The sequence below is a fragment of the Oncorhynchus nerka genome, linkage group LG16 (assembly GCF_034236695.1).
Source record: "Oncorhynchus nerka isolate Pitt River linkage group LG16, Oner_Uvic_2.0, whole genome shotgun sequence".
Taxonomy (NCBI): Eukaryota; Metazoa; Chordata; class Actinopteri; order Salmoniformes; family Salmonidae; genus Oncorhynchus; species Oncorhynchus nerka.
In genome coordinates, this window is record NC_088411.1 from 46,248,855 (window position 1) to 46,264,198 (window position 15,344).

The 15,344-nt window shown below is 44.0% G+C and overlaps 1 protein-coding gene across 1 annotated transcript in view; it reads right to left on the minus strand.

Moving 5' to 3' along the window:
* Positions 1-13,033: 13,033 nt before the first annotated feature.
* LOC135561189 (netrin receptor UNC5B-b-like) overlaps positions 13,034-15,344 on the minus strand; it is a 164,136-nt gene continuing 161,825 nt past the window's right edge. Inside the window, exons 17-18 of the mRNA XM_065002335.1 lie at positions 13,635-13,813; positions 13,034-13,199 (exon numbers count right to left, since the gene is read on the minus strand). Of these exons, the coding sequence (XP_064858407.1) occupies positions 13,034-13,199; positions 13,635-13,813 (345 nt within the window). The remainder of the gene's footprint in view (positions 13,200-13,634; positions 13,814-15,344) is intronic.

Sequence of the window (15,344 nt, forward strand, 5' to 3'; positions counted from 1 at the left end):
CCCACCCCTCAGCCCAGCCCATCCCATCCCACCCCACCCCTCAGCTTCCCTCAGCCCATCCCACCCCTCAGCTTCCCTCAGCCCAGCCCACCCCTCAGCTTCCCTCAGCCCATCCCACCCCTCAGCTTCCCCAGCCCATCCCACCCCCACAGCTTCCAGCCCATCCCAGCCCCCCACCCATCCCACCCCTCAGCTTCCCTCAGCCCATCCCACCCCTCAGCTTCCCTCAGCCCATCCCACCCCTCAGCTTCCCTCAGCCCATCCCACCCCTCAGCTTCCCTCAGCCCATCCCACCCCTCAGCTTCCCTCAGCCCAGCCCACCCCTCAGCTTCCCTCAGCCCAGCCCACCCCTCAGCTTCCCTCAGCCCAGCCCATCCCATCCCACCCCTCAGCTTCCCTCAGCCCAGCCCACCCCTCAGCTTCCCTCAGCCCATCCCACCCCTCAGCTTCCCTCAGCCCATCCCACCCCTCAGCTTCCCTCAGCCCAGCCCACCCCCCACCCCTCAGCTCAGCTTCCCTCAGCCCATCCCACCCCTCAGCTTCCCTCAGCCCAGCCCACCTGTCTCTGCTGGCCACCCTCTTCATGTTTCTACGCAACACATATCTTTCAACTATGCTGTGATGTTTAATGTACAATTTCAATCTATCTAATTGGATTGAATCCACAGATTGAGAGTTGAAGATCAATACTTTTACTAAGAGTATTAGTATATTAGTAATGGACTGACCAGGTCTCTCCAGATCTCCTAACAGTACTATTTTTGGGGTCAATTTTAGATCAATGCGATGCATTTTCAGCCATTCCTGAACCTGAGACCAGAAACAGACTACCTGAGGTCAATACCAAAATAAATGGTATATTGATCCTGTATCCTCACAACAAAATCTGCAGAGCTTTGATGATTTTATGCCCCAAATATTCAACATTTTGTTCGTGGCAAGAATTCCATATAATAATTTTAGCTGAAAAGCACGAAGTCTTGAATCTTGCGTTGGTTTTATATATCAACTCATACACCCTGTACCGTGGAATCGGTACATCAAAAATCTCTTCCCAACTATTTAGCAATCTGTATGGCTCAGTTGTCAACATCATGGTCCTCAAATGAAGCTGACATACTTTCTTATTTAGGCTATTTTTATTCCTCTGCCAGTTTTGATCCTTTATATTGGGCAGACAGACCAGTTCCCTACCTCCTCCTCCCGCTGCCACCTGCCTCCTCCAGTATTGATCCTTTATATTGGGCAGACAGACCAGTTCCCTACCTCCTCCAGTATTGATCCTTTATATTGGGCAGACAGACCAGTTCCCTACCTCCTCCCGCTGCCCCCTGCCTCCTCCAGTTTTGATCCTTTATATTGGGCAGACAGACCAGTTCCCTACCTCCTCCCGCTGCCACCTGCCTCCTCCAGTATTGATCCTTTATATTGGGCAGACAGACTAGTTCCCTACCTCCTCCAGTATTGATCCTTTATATTGGGCAGACAGACTAGTTCCCTACCTCCTCCAGTATTGATCCTTCATATTGGGCAGACAGACCAGTTCCCTACCTCCTCCTCCTCCCACCCTCCTCCAGTATTGATCCTTTATATTGGGCAGACAGACCAGTTCCCTCCCTCCTCCCGCTGCCACCCTCCTCCTCCAGTATTGATCCTTTATATTGGGCAGACAGACCAGTTCCCTACCTCCTCCCGCTGCCACCTGCCTCCTCCAGTATTGATCCTTTATATTGGGCAGACAGACCAGTTCCCTACCTCCTCCCGCTGCCACCCTCCTCCTCCATTTTTGGGGTAATCAATTGGTTGTACTCTTGTATTGAGCAGACCTTCCCATACAATTCTGATAACTCCATGAAAGTCATAACTCTACTATTACAATTTAAGAACAAAATACCATTTTCAAACATCTTTCCCATAAATGCAGGTATTTTATCAACCAGCATTTTTGAGTTTGAGCCATAATATGTGTTCAATCTTTTCGCGGGGGGGTGAAATTGAACTGGACTTGTTCTCGTCCTCACTGTCTCAAATCCTGTCTTCAGGCATGCCGTAGTGGCCGAGCTCACAGCCAGTCTCCAAGTTCCACCCGTCTCTTTAGATAGTGTATTGTCAGCACAGAGAAAGCCGATTCCCACAGCCAGTCCTAAGGTCTGGAAGAAGCTCATCACCATGCCAACAGGCTCCGCCAGGTCTTGTGGCACCACGTTGGGCCCGTAGATCCTGCCAAGGAGACACGAGGTCGTCTTGTGGAACCACGTTGGGCCCGTAGATCCTGCCAAGGAGACACGAGGTCGTCTTGTGGGACCACGTTGGGCCCGTAGATCCTACCCAGGAGACACGAGGTCGTCTTGTGGAACCACGTTGGGCCCGTAGATCCTACCCAGGAGACACGAGGTCGTCTTGTGGAACCACGTTGGGCCCGTAGATCCTGCCAAGGAGACACGAGGTCGTCTTGTGGAACCACGTTGGGCCCGTAGATCCTACCCAGGAGACACGAGGTCGTCTTGTGGAACCACGTTGGGCCCGTAGATCCTACCCAGGAGACACGAGGTCGTCTTGTGGAACCACGTTGGGCCCGTAGATCCTACCCAGGAGACACGAGGTCGTGGCTGAAGAGGACTATGTGGAGGTGGTCTCTGGGCTGGAGGTTACACAAAGAAAATATTAAGACCTGTTGCTATACAAAATAATAGATATTAAAGGTTGCAATGTCTAAAACGTGATCCTATTCTGTACATTGAGGAGCCTGGTCAGAAATGGAATAGAATAGAGTGCCATTTGGGACTAAACCAAAGCTTCAACTTAGTGCTGATCTCCTTGGTAGCTCAACTTAGTGCTGATCTCCTTGGTAGCTCAACTTAGTGCTGATCTCCTTGGTAGCTCAACTTAGTGCTGATCTCCTTGGTAGCTCAACTTAGTGCTGATCTCCTTGGTAGCTCAACTTAGTGCTGATCTCCTTGGTAGCTCAACTTAGTGCTGATCTCCTTGGTAGCTCAACTTAGTGCTGATCTCCTTGGTAGCTCAACTTAGTGCTGATCTCCTTGGTAGCTCAACTTAGTGCTGATCTCCTTGGTAGCTCAACTTAGTGCTGATCTCCTTGGTAGCTCAACTTAGTGCTGATCTCCTTGGTAGCTCAACTTAGTGCTGATCTCCTTGGTAGCTCAACTTAGTGCTGATCTCCTTGGTAGCTCAACTTAGTGCTGATCTCCTTGGTAGCTTCAACTTAGTGCTGATCTCCTTGGTAGCTCAACTTAGTGCTGATCTCCTTGGTAGCTCAACTTAGTGCTGATCTCCTTGGTAGCTCAACTTAGTGCTGATCTTCTTGGTAGCTCAACTTAGTGCTGATCTCCTTGGTAGCTCAACTTAGTGCTGATCTCCTTGGTAGCTCAACTTAGTGCTGATCTCCTTGGTAGCTCAACTTAGTGCTGATCTCCTTGGTAGCTCAACTTAGTGCTGATCTCCTTGGTAGCTCAACTTAGTGCTGATCTCCTTGGTAGCTCAACTTAGTGCTGATCTCCTTGGTAGCTCAACGTAGTGCTGATCTCCTTGGTAGCTTCAACTTAGTGCTGATCTCCTTGGTAGCTCAACTTAGTGCTGATCTCCTTGGTAGCTCAACTTAGTGCTGATCTCCTTGGTAGCTCAACTTAGTGCTGATCTCCTTGGTAGCTACAGAGAAAGAAATAGATGCTCAGTCAACGTCATTGTAAAATATGTCATAACGCACTATAGGCATGGTCTTCATATCAAGTGTTTACCCAAAAAAATACTTAAGACGTGTTGCTATAAGACAAAAGAAAAATTCTAACAAAAAACCTGAATTGAAAAATGTCAAGAGAGTGCTGGCCTTTAAAAATAATCTTTGTGGTGATCGAGGGCCCAGACTGAAGAGAAGACAACATGCTGTCCTGGTTAACAGACTGAGAAGACCACATGCTGTCCTGGTTAACAGACTGAGAAGACAACATGCTGTCCTGGTTAACAGACTGAGAAGACAACATGCTGTCCTGGTTAACAGACAACATGCTGTCCTGGTTAACAGACTGAGAAGACAACATGCTGTCCTGGTTAACAGACTGAGAAGACAACATGCTGTCCTGGTTAACAGACGTGAGAAGACAAATGGTCCTGGTTAACAGACTGAAGAGAAGACAACATGCTGTCCTGGTTAACAGACTGAAGAGAAGACAACATGCTGTCCTGGTTAACAGACTGAGAAGACAACATGCTGTCCTGGTTAACAGACTGAAGAGAAGACAACATGCTGTCCTGGTTAACAGACTGAAGAAGACAACATGCTGTCCTGGTTAACAGACTGAGAAGACAACATGGTCCTGGTTAACAGACTGAGAAGACAACATGCTGTCTGTCCTGAGTGATGTCCTGGTTAACAGACTGAACAACAGACTGAGAAGACAGAACAGACTGAACATGCTGTCCTGGTTAACAGACTGAGAAGACCACATGCTGTCCTGGTTAACAGACTGAGAAGACAACATGCTGTCCTGGTTAACAGACTGAGAAGACAACATGCTGTCCTGGTTAACAGACTGAGAAGACAACATGCTGGTTAACAGACTGGTTAACAGACTGAACAGACAACATGATGTCCTGGTTAACAGACTGAGAAGACAACATGCTGTCCTGGTTAACAGACTGAAGAGAAGACAACATGATGTCCTGGTTAACAGACTGAGAAGACAACATGCTGTCCTGGTTAACAGACTGAGGAGACAACATGATGTCCTGGTTAACAGACTGAGAAGACAACATGATGTCCTGGTTAACAGACTGAGAAGACAACATGCTGTCCTGGTTAACAGACTGAAGAGAAGACAACATGATGTCCTGGGTAACAGACTGAAGAGAAGACAACATACACATCAGGGTAAACTATGGGATTACCCACCCCAAACTAGAGGTCTCATTCAATTCACTAGTTCAAAATGTAGTCAGACTGCCCCACGCAGACTTGGCAGCAATAATTAAAACAGACGTGTAATCGAGACGTGTTCTGTCATATCAAACAACAAATAAATACCCTTAAAAAAATCACATTCACCTCTTAATGGCATCCATCCACCAGCCATAGTTATTGATCTGTTTCCCAGCCCCGCTTTAAGCAGGCAAATCTCCTGCGATCGTTTAGGGGTTCGGTCTGCAGGTGTGCATATCTGGTAGCAACGGCAGCAACAACCTTTGATGCAGGGGGGGAGTCTCTCCCACGACCACTCTCCTGGCGATAGAAACCTGGAAATTCACTGAGTTAGTGTGCATGGGCCAATACCTGGTGTTAGTGATGGTGTGATATAAATGTAATGGTGTCTGATTGATATAAATGTAATGGTGTCTGATTGATATAAATGTAATGGTGTCTGATTGATGTAAATGTATTGGTATCTGATTGATTGATGTAAATGTAATGGTGTCTGATTGATGTAAATGTATTGGTATCTGATTGATTGATATAAATGTAATGGTGTCTGATTGATATTCATGTAATGGTATCTGATTGATATAAATGTAATGGTGTCTGACTGATATAAATGTAATGGTGTCTGATTGATATAAATGTAATGGTGTCTGATTGATATAAATGTAATGGTGTCTGATTGATATAAATGTAATGGTGTCTGATTGATATAAATGTAATGGTGTCTGATTGATATAAATGTAATGGTGTCTGATTGATATAAATGTAATGGTATCTGATTGATGTAAATGTAATGGTGTCTGATTGATTGATATAAATGTAATGGTGTCTGATTGATATAAATGTAATGGTGTCTGATTGATATAAATGTAATGGTGTCTGATTGATTGATATAAATGTAATGGTGTCTGATTGATATAAATGTAATGGTGTCTGATTGATATAAATGTAATGGTGTCTGATTGATATAAATGTAATGGTATCTGATTGATATAAATGTAATGGTGTCTGATTGATATTCATGTAATGGTGTCTGATTGATATAAATGTAATGGTATCTGATTGATATAAATGTCATGGTATCTGATTGATGTAAATGTAATGGTGTCTGATTGATATAAATGTAATGGTGTCTGATTGATATAAATGTAATGGTGTCTGATTGATTGATATTCATGTAATGGTGTCTGATTGATATAAATGTAATGGTGTCTGATTGATATTCATGTAATGGTATCTGATTGATATAAATGTAATGGTGTCTGACTGATATAAATGTAATGGTGTCTGATTGATGTAAATGTAATGGTGTCTGATTGATATTCATGTAATGGTGTCTGATTGATATAAATGTAATGGTATCTGATTGATGTAAATGTAATGGTGTCTGATTGATATAAATGTAATGGTGTCTGATTGATATAAATGTAATGGTGTCTGATTGATATAAATGTAATGGTATCTGATTGATATAAATGTAATGGTGTCTGATTGATATAAATGTAATGGTGTCTGATTGATATAAATGTAATGGTGTCTGATTGATATTCATGTAATGGTGTCTGATTGATATAAATGTAATGGTATCTGATTGATGTAAATGTAATGGTGTCTGATTGATATAAATGTAATGGTGTCTGATTGATATACATTTAATGGTATCTGATTGATATAAATGTAATGGTGTCTGATTGATATACATTTAATGGTATCTGATTGATGTAAATGTAATGGTGTCTGATTGATATACATTTAATGGTATCTGATTGATTGAAATAAATGTAATGGTGTCTGATTGATATAAATGTAATGGTATCTGATTGATGTAAATGTATTGGTATCTGATTGATTGATATAAATGTAATGGTGTCTGATTGATATTCATGTAATGGTGTCTGATTGATATAAATGTAATGGTATCTGATTGATATAAATGTAATGGTGTCTGACTGATATAAATGTAATGGTGTCTGATTGATATAAATGAAATGGTGTCTGATTGATATAAATGTAATGGTATCTGATTGATGTAAATGTAATGGTGTCTGATTGATATAAATGTAATGGTGTCTGATTGATATAAATGTAATGGTGTCTGATTGATATAAATGTAATGGTGTCTGATTGATATAAATGTAATGGTGTCTGATTGATATAAATGTAATGGTGTCTGATTGATATAAATGTAATGGTGTCTGATTGATATAAATGTAATGGTGTCTGATTGATATAAATGTAATGGTGTCTGATTGATATAAATGTAATGGTGTCTGATTGATATAAATTTACATTTACATTTAAGTCATTTAGCAGACGCTCTTATCCAGAGCGACTTACAAATTGGTGCATTCACCTTATGACATCCAGTGGAACAGCCACTTTACAATAGTGCATCTAAATCTTTTAAGGGGGGTGAGAAGGATTACTTTATCCTATCCTAGTTATTCCTTAAAGAGGTGGGGTTTCAGGTGTCTCCGGAAGGTGGTGATTGACTCCGCTGTCCTGGCGTCGTGAGGGAGTTTGTTCCACCATTGGGGGGCCAGAGCAAAGTAAATGTAATGGTATCTGATTGATATAAATGTAATGGTATCTGATTGATGTAAATGTAATGGTGTCTGATTGATATTCATGTCATGGTGTCTGATTGATATACATGTCATGGTGTCTGATTGATATTCATGTCATGGTGTCTGATTGATATAAATGTCATGGTGTCTGATTGATATAAATGTCATGGTGTCTGATTGATATAAATGTCATGGTGTCTGATTGATATTCATGTAATGGTGTCTGATTGATATTCATGTCATGGTGTCTGATTGATATAAATGTCATGGTGTCTGATTGATATAAATGTCATGGTGTCTGATTGATATTCATGTAATGGTGTCTGATTGATATTCATGTCATGGTGTCTGATTGATATAAATGTAATGGTGTCTGATTGATATTCATGTCATGGTGTCTGATTGATATAAATGTCATGGTGTCTGATTGATATAAATGTCATGGTGTCTGATTGATATTCATGTAATGGTGTCTGATTGATATTCATGTCATGGTGTCTGATTGATATAAATGTCATGGTGTCTGATTGAGTTGACATGTTAACTTTCAATCTCCACTACAGACAACATTAATGATGTTCTTGTTAAACGGAGAAAAGGAAATATCATTTATTACATAAAAAGTATATTTAGTTACAGGATAAGAAGGCTAGATGCTTTATTTACAGTTTTACAGAGTTAAATTAAAACTAATGTATGTCTGTTTTTCTAGTAACAAAATGACACGGGTTCGGATCATAATCAAAAGCGTATTCCTTTGTTTTCTCTTTGACCAGACAGCAATGTGGAGGAGGCAGACGCAGTTCTAGGTATCGTCCTTTTGGGGACGTCTCTATCAAACGTCAGCTGTCTCCCACCCCCAGGGGAAAGAATGGACCAGTGGATGCATGACATCTGATCTGAAGTCAGCACACCCAGGCCTCTAAGAGCAGCCCTACTTCTAGCCAACCTCACCTCTGCATCACACAGTTCAAGGTTTAGGAGAGAAAGAGAGAACAGTACTCCGTAGTACTCAATAGTACTTCAGTAGTACTTCAGTAGTACTTCAGGGTTCCACGGTCTGTGTTTCAGATGTCTTTTTCCGTTGGAAAGGATCCTAAAGGAGAGCAAAATGTGCGTCGTCATCATTGTCCTCCTCCTCCTCTTCATCGTCATCCTCCTCCTCCTCATCCTTGTTTTCTATTCTTCTTAGTAGCTCTGTATTCCATAGTCAGCACTTCTGATCCAGTCAGCTATAGTTACTCCCACAGAGCGAAGCCCCGTTAATTGAATATACCACCTTAGTGAGGACTTAACTCATCAACCCTTGTGTGTGTCTATATGCCTTGATCTGAACTCTCACAGAGAAAAATATATATACATACTATTTCAGGGATTGGAACCAAACATTCACTGTGTTTTTGTTTTGTTTGTACTTGCATAGTCCTGTAGCTTAGGTACAGCGATATGACACAGAGCTGTCGAGATATGAGACACACACACACACAGACAGACGGAGATCAACCAATCATTTTCTGTCCATTCATTTCGCACAACAACAGTGAAATGGTTCATAATTTCCTTGGAGAAGAGAAAGTGAATATACTGTGCCTGTGTTTTGGTTTCTGCGGTCTCAGAAAGCCTGCATCCCAAATGGCACCCTATTCCCTATATAGTACACTACTTTAGACCAGCGCCCATAGCATCCAAAATAGTGCACTACTTTAGACCAGGACCCATAGCATCCAAAGTAGTGAAATACTTTAGACCAGGGCCCATAGGACCCAAAGTAGTGCACTACTTTAGACCAGGGCCCATAGCATCCAAAGTAGTGAAATACTTTAGACCAGGGCCCATAGGACCCAAAGTAGTGCACTACTTTAGACCAGGGCCCATAGCATCCAAAGTAGTGCACTACTTTAGACCAGGGCCCATAGCATCCAAAGTAGTGCACTATAAAGGGAATAGGGTGCCATTTGGGATGTATCCTCAGAGTTTTTGAATACTTTTTTGGCTTCTAGGGATAATAATCCTAACGTACTGTAGATAGAAATATAAAGTATTTGAACAATAAGCACAGACATCCTGCTGTGTTTGACAGTAATGATTGGAACAACAATATTCTGACAACGCAAGAAGTAGCATGAAGACCCTGACCAGAAAGCAGATGGTTAAAACACGTTTATAATGACAGAAGAAGAAGAAGAAAGATAAAGAGAAGAAGAATAACAAAGAGAAGAAGAATAACAAAGAGACGAACAAAGAGAAGAAGACGAACAAAGAGAAGAAGACGAACAAAGAGAAGAAGAAGAACAAAGAGAAGAAGAAGAAGAAGAAGAAGAAGAAGAAGAAGAAAGAGAAGAAAGAGACAGATAGAAATCAAAGAGTGAAAGAGAATGACTAAAAGAGGTCAACAAACAGACAGGTAGAGATGGAAAGGCAGAAACAAGTAAAGGGAAACAGCATAAAAAGCTGAAGTTTCTGCTCCACTGCTGCCAGTAGTTCAATACAAGGCCACATTAACCTGCAAATATGCTAAATCCTTCTCCCATCAATACCAGTACAGACAGGCCTCCCTCCCTGCTGCTCAATCACAGCAAAGTAGAATGTCAACACAGAAAAGTAGAATGTCAATCACAGCAAAGTAGAATGTCAATCACAGAAAAGTAGAATGTCAACACAGAAAAGTAGAATGTCAACACAGAAAAGTAGAATGTCAATCACAGAAAAGTAGAATGTCAACACAGAAAAGTAGAATGTCAACACAGAAAAGTAGAATGTCAATCACAGAAAAGTAGAATGTCAATCACAGAAAAGTAGAATGTCAATCACAGCAAAGTAGAATGTCAATCACAGAAAAGTAGAATGTCAACACAGAAAAGTAGAATGTCAATCACAGCAAAGTAGAATGTCAACACAGAAAAGTAGAATGTCAATCACAGAAAAGTAGAATGTCAATCACAGCAAAGTAGAATGTCAACACAGAAAAGTAGAATGTCAATCACAGAAAAGTAGAATGTCAATCACAGAAAAGTAGAATGTCAACACAGCAAATCAAAACGTGCTTTTGTTGTTCTACAACCACTTTGAGAAGAGTACAGACACAGTTTTGAAAATGAGTTTCAACCACTTTGAGAAGAGTACAGACACAGTTTTGAAAATGAGTTTCAACCACTTTGAGAAGAGTACAGACACAGTATTGAAAATGAGTTTCAACCACTTTGAGAAGAGTACAGACACAGTATTGAAAATGAGTTTCAACCACTTTGAGAAGAGTACAGACACAGTATTGAAAATGAGTTTCAACCACTTTGAGAAGAGTACAGACACAGTATTGAAAATGAGTTTCAACCACTTTGAGAAGAGTACAGACACAGTATTGAAAATGAGTTTCAACCACTTTGAGAAGAGTACAGACACAGTTTTGAAAATGAGTTTCAACCACTTTGAGAAGAGTACAGACACAGTATTAAAAATGAGTTTCAACCACTTTGAGAAGAGTACAGACACAGTATTGAAAATGACCAATCATATAAGCAAACATTTGTTTTGTTGTCCACAATGGATGGTTCCTCCTTTGTGCCCCTAGTGTATTGTACTGTGGCTTTTTACTAGAATAAAACCAAAGGGAACTCAATAACCAATATCACTGTATTGTACCTGTCCACTGTGTTACCATTGTACAGTATAGCAACAGAAGCAGCTCAGTAATCATCATAAAACACAACTGAGAAAACAGTCTAATGATCATGACATCATAACAGCGATGACATCATAACAGCGATGACATCGTATAACGGTAATGACATCAACGAATGACAAAAAAAAGAAAAAAGAACGATCCACAAATATGGATAATAACTTAATGAGGATAAAGGGTTCCCTGTTGGAAACATTACAGGGTTGACCACAAACCTCTCCAGCTGTTTATATACAGAGAGAGAGAGAGAGAGACAGAGAGAGAGAAGAGAGAGAGAGAGAGAGACGGAGAGAGAGAGAGAGAGAGAGAGGGAGAGAGAGAGGGAGAGAGAGAGAGAGAGAGGGAGAGAGGAGAGAGAGGAGAGAGAGGAGAGACAGAGAGAGACAGAGAGAGACAGAGAGGAGAGACAGAGAGAGGGAGGAGAGAGAGAGAGAGAGAGAGAGAGAGAGAGAGAGAGGAGAGACAGAGACAGAGAGAGACAGAGAGGAGAGACAGAGAGAGGGAGGAGAGAGAGAGAGAGAGAGAGAGAGAGAGAGAGAGAGAGAGAGAGAGAGAGAGAGAGAGGGAGAGAGAGAGGAGTGGTCTGGCTGTAGATGTGTCTGTGGTCTGGCTGTAGATGTGTCTGTGGTCTGGCTCTAGATGTGTCTGTGGTCTGGCTGTAGATGTGTCTGTGGTCTGGCTCTAGATGTGTCTGTGGTCTGGCTGTAGATGTGTCTGTGGTCTGGCTCTAGATGTGTCTGTGGTCTGGCTGTAGATGTGTCTGTGGTCTGGCTCTAGATGTGTCTGTGGTCTGGCTGTAGATGTCTCTGTGGTCTGGCTATAGATGTGTCTGTGGTCTGGCTGTAGATGTGTCTGTGGTCTGGCTGTAGATGTGTCTGTGGTCTGGCTATAGATGTGTCTGTGGTCTGGCTGTAGATGTGTCTGTGGTCTGGCTGTAGATGTGTCTGTGGTCTGGCTGTAGATGTGTCTGTGGTCTGGCTATAGATGTGTCTGTGGTCTGGCTCTAGATGTGTCTGTGGTCTGGCTGTAGATGTGTCTGTGGTCTGGCTCTAGATGTGTCTGTGGTCTGGCTGTAGATGTGTCTGTGGTCTGGCTGTAGATGTGTCTGTGGTCTGGCTGTAGATGTGTCTGTGATCTGGCTGTAGATGTGTCTGTGATCTGGCTGTAGATGTGTCTGTGGTCTGGCTGTAGATGTGTCTGTGATCTGACTGTAGATGTGTCTGTAGTCTGGCTGTAGATGTGTCTGTGATCTGGCTGTAGATGTGTCTGTGGTCTGGCTGTAGATGTGTCTGTGATCTGGCTGTAGATGTGTCTGTAGTCTGGCTGTAGATGTGTCTGTGACTCTGGCTGTAGATGTGTCTGTGACTCTGGCTGTGATCTGGCTGTAGATGTGACTATGGCTGTGATCTGGCTGTAGATGTGTCTGTGACTCTGTCCGGGTATCCGAAGCCTGAGGGGTTTGAGACAGACAGATCCGCACTGCCTGCCGCTCACTGTGTGTGTGTGTGTGTGTGTGTGTGTGTTTGTGTGTGTGTGTGTGATTGCATGAGTGCTTGGCATTTTTGAAGGTCTTCAAGCAGTGTGTATGTACAAATAAACACCTCATACTTTACACCTTCAGCAGAGGGAGGTAGGCCTCAAGGTGAGCCTAGGCAGCGGGTAGCAGAGCTAGCCCAGGATGGGCCATGGGACAGAGGTGAGATCATTCATCCTAGTAGTCTGTGAGTGAGAGATCTGTCCACAAGGTATGTGTCCTTGTGCATATCCATAGGCAAGTATTGGTTTAATTTTCTTTCTAGATTCTTTCCCTACTTATTTTTTTCTCCCCCCCCCCCCTCCCCCCCCTCCCTTGACTAATCAGCAGTCCCCGTCTGTCGTCATGACAACCATCACCTCACTTTTGCCCATCTCCTCGAGAGCTGTCGCCAGGGACACCAGGTCCGCGTCACCTTGGTGACAGGCCTCCCATAGGTCCAACAGAACAGCTGTGGGGCTGGGCTTTGTTGCAAAGTAGTTTAGATACCTGAGGGATTAAGGGAGGAGGAAGAGAGAGAGAGAGATGGAGATGGAGAGGGAGGGGAGGGGAGAGACAGAGAAGAAGGGGGAGAGGGAGGGAGGGAGGGGAGGGGAGAGACAGAGAAGAAGGGGGAGAGGGAGAGAGGAAGAGAGAGAGATGGAGAGGGAGGGAGGGGAGGGGAGGGGAGAGACAGAGAAGAAGGGGAGAGGGAGAGGGAGAGAGAGAGGGATGGGGAGAGAGAGAGAGAGAGAGAGAGAGATGGGGGAGAGAGAGAGGGATGGGGGAGAGAGAGAGGGATGGGGGAGAGAGAGAGAGAGAGAGAGAGAGAGAGAGAGAGAGAGAGTTAACAACAGCACATATGGACAGAATAACAAACAGGGAAGTATAACATTTCTGATCTACTTAACACAGGTAATTATAAACACACATTTTCTCTCTCACCTGTCGAAGTCCAGGCTGTGAGCCAGCAGTCTCCAGTCACAGCCGCGGGCGCTGGGGGCATCCAGACTGGCACAGATCTTCTGTCGTATGGTGGTGGGCAGACGGAAGGCATACGGCCCCACCTGGGAGGAGGGCAGGCAGGTACCCCCGGAGGGGATAGGGGAGCAGGGCGGGAGGGTCTGGAGGTAGAGTCAGGATGGGTGGATGGAGAGAAATAGCAGTTAGGATCCGGGACAAAGCTGACTCAGGGCTTTGACATGTACAAAGCCCTGAGCTATCCTCAACCCTGGGTTAATACTAGACCAAGGCTAGCTTCTGTTAACCCCAGGCTAACTGAAACCAACGGTCACTACAATATTCAAAGGAAGTGACAGCAGGAAGTCAGTGACTGACTAGTTCCTAAAAGTCCCCAAGGCGAAGTCCTGGGCTAAGGTCAGTGTCCTCCCACTCTAGAATGGTGCAGTCTGAATGCAACAGGTACTTCCTGTGTGTCTCTGTGTAACAGTTAAACCCTTCCCCCTGGTTCCTCCTGTGTGTCTCTGTGTAAGAGTTAAACCCTTCCCCCTGTTACCTCCTGTGTGTCTCTGTGTAACAGTTAAACCCTTCCCCCTGTGACCTCCTGTGTGTCTCTGTGTAACGGTTAAACCCTTCCCCCTGTTACTTCCTGTGTGTCTCTGTGTAACGGTTAAACCCTTCCCCCTGTTACTTCCTGTGTGTCTCTGTGTAACGGTTAAACCCTTCCCCCTGGTACCTCCTGTGTGTCTCTGTGTAACGGTTAAACCCTTCCCCCCATTACCGCCTGTGTGTCTCTGTGTAACAGTTAAACCCTTCCCCCTGTTACCTCCTGTATGTGTGTTACAGTGAAACCCTTCCCCCTGTTACTTCCTGTGTGTCTCTGTGTAACGGTTAAACCCTTCCCCCTGTTACCTCCTGTGTGTCTCTGTGTAACGGTTAAACCCTTCCCCCTGTTACTTCCTGTGTGTCTCTGTGTAACGGTTAAACCCTTCCCCCTAGTACCTCCTGTGTGTCTCTGTGTAACGGTTAAACCCTTCCCCCCATTACCGCCTGTGTGTCTCTGTGTAACAGTTAAACCCTTCCCCCTGTTACCTCCTGTATGTGTGTTACAGTGAAACCCTTACCCCTGTTACTTCCTGTCTGTGTGTTACAGTGAAACCCTTCCCCCTGTTACTTCCTGTCTGTGTGTTACAGTGAAACCCTTCCCCCTGTTACTTCCTGTCTGTGTGTTATAGTGAAACCCTTCCCCCTGTTACTTCCTGTGTGTCTCTGTGTAACGGTTAAACCCTTCCCCCTGGTACCTCCTGTGTGTCTCTGTGTAACGGTTAAACCCTTCCCCCTGTTACTTCCTGTGTGTCTCTGTGTAACGGTTAAACCCTTCCCCCTGGTACCTCCTGTGTGTCTCTGTGTAACGGTTAAACCCTTCCCCCATTACCGCCTGTGTGTCTCTGTGTAACAGTTAAACCCTTCCCCCTGTTACCTCCTGTATGTGTGTTACAGTGAAACCCTTCCCCCTGTTACTTCCTGTGTGTCTCTGTGTAACGGTTAAACCCTTCCCCTGGTACCTCCTGTGTGTCTCTGTGTAACGGTTAAACCCTTCCCCCTGTTACTTCCTGTGTGTCTCTGTGTAACGGTTAAACCCTTCCCCCTGGTACCTCCTGTGTGTCTCTGTGTAACGGTTAAACCCTTCCCCCC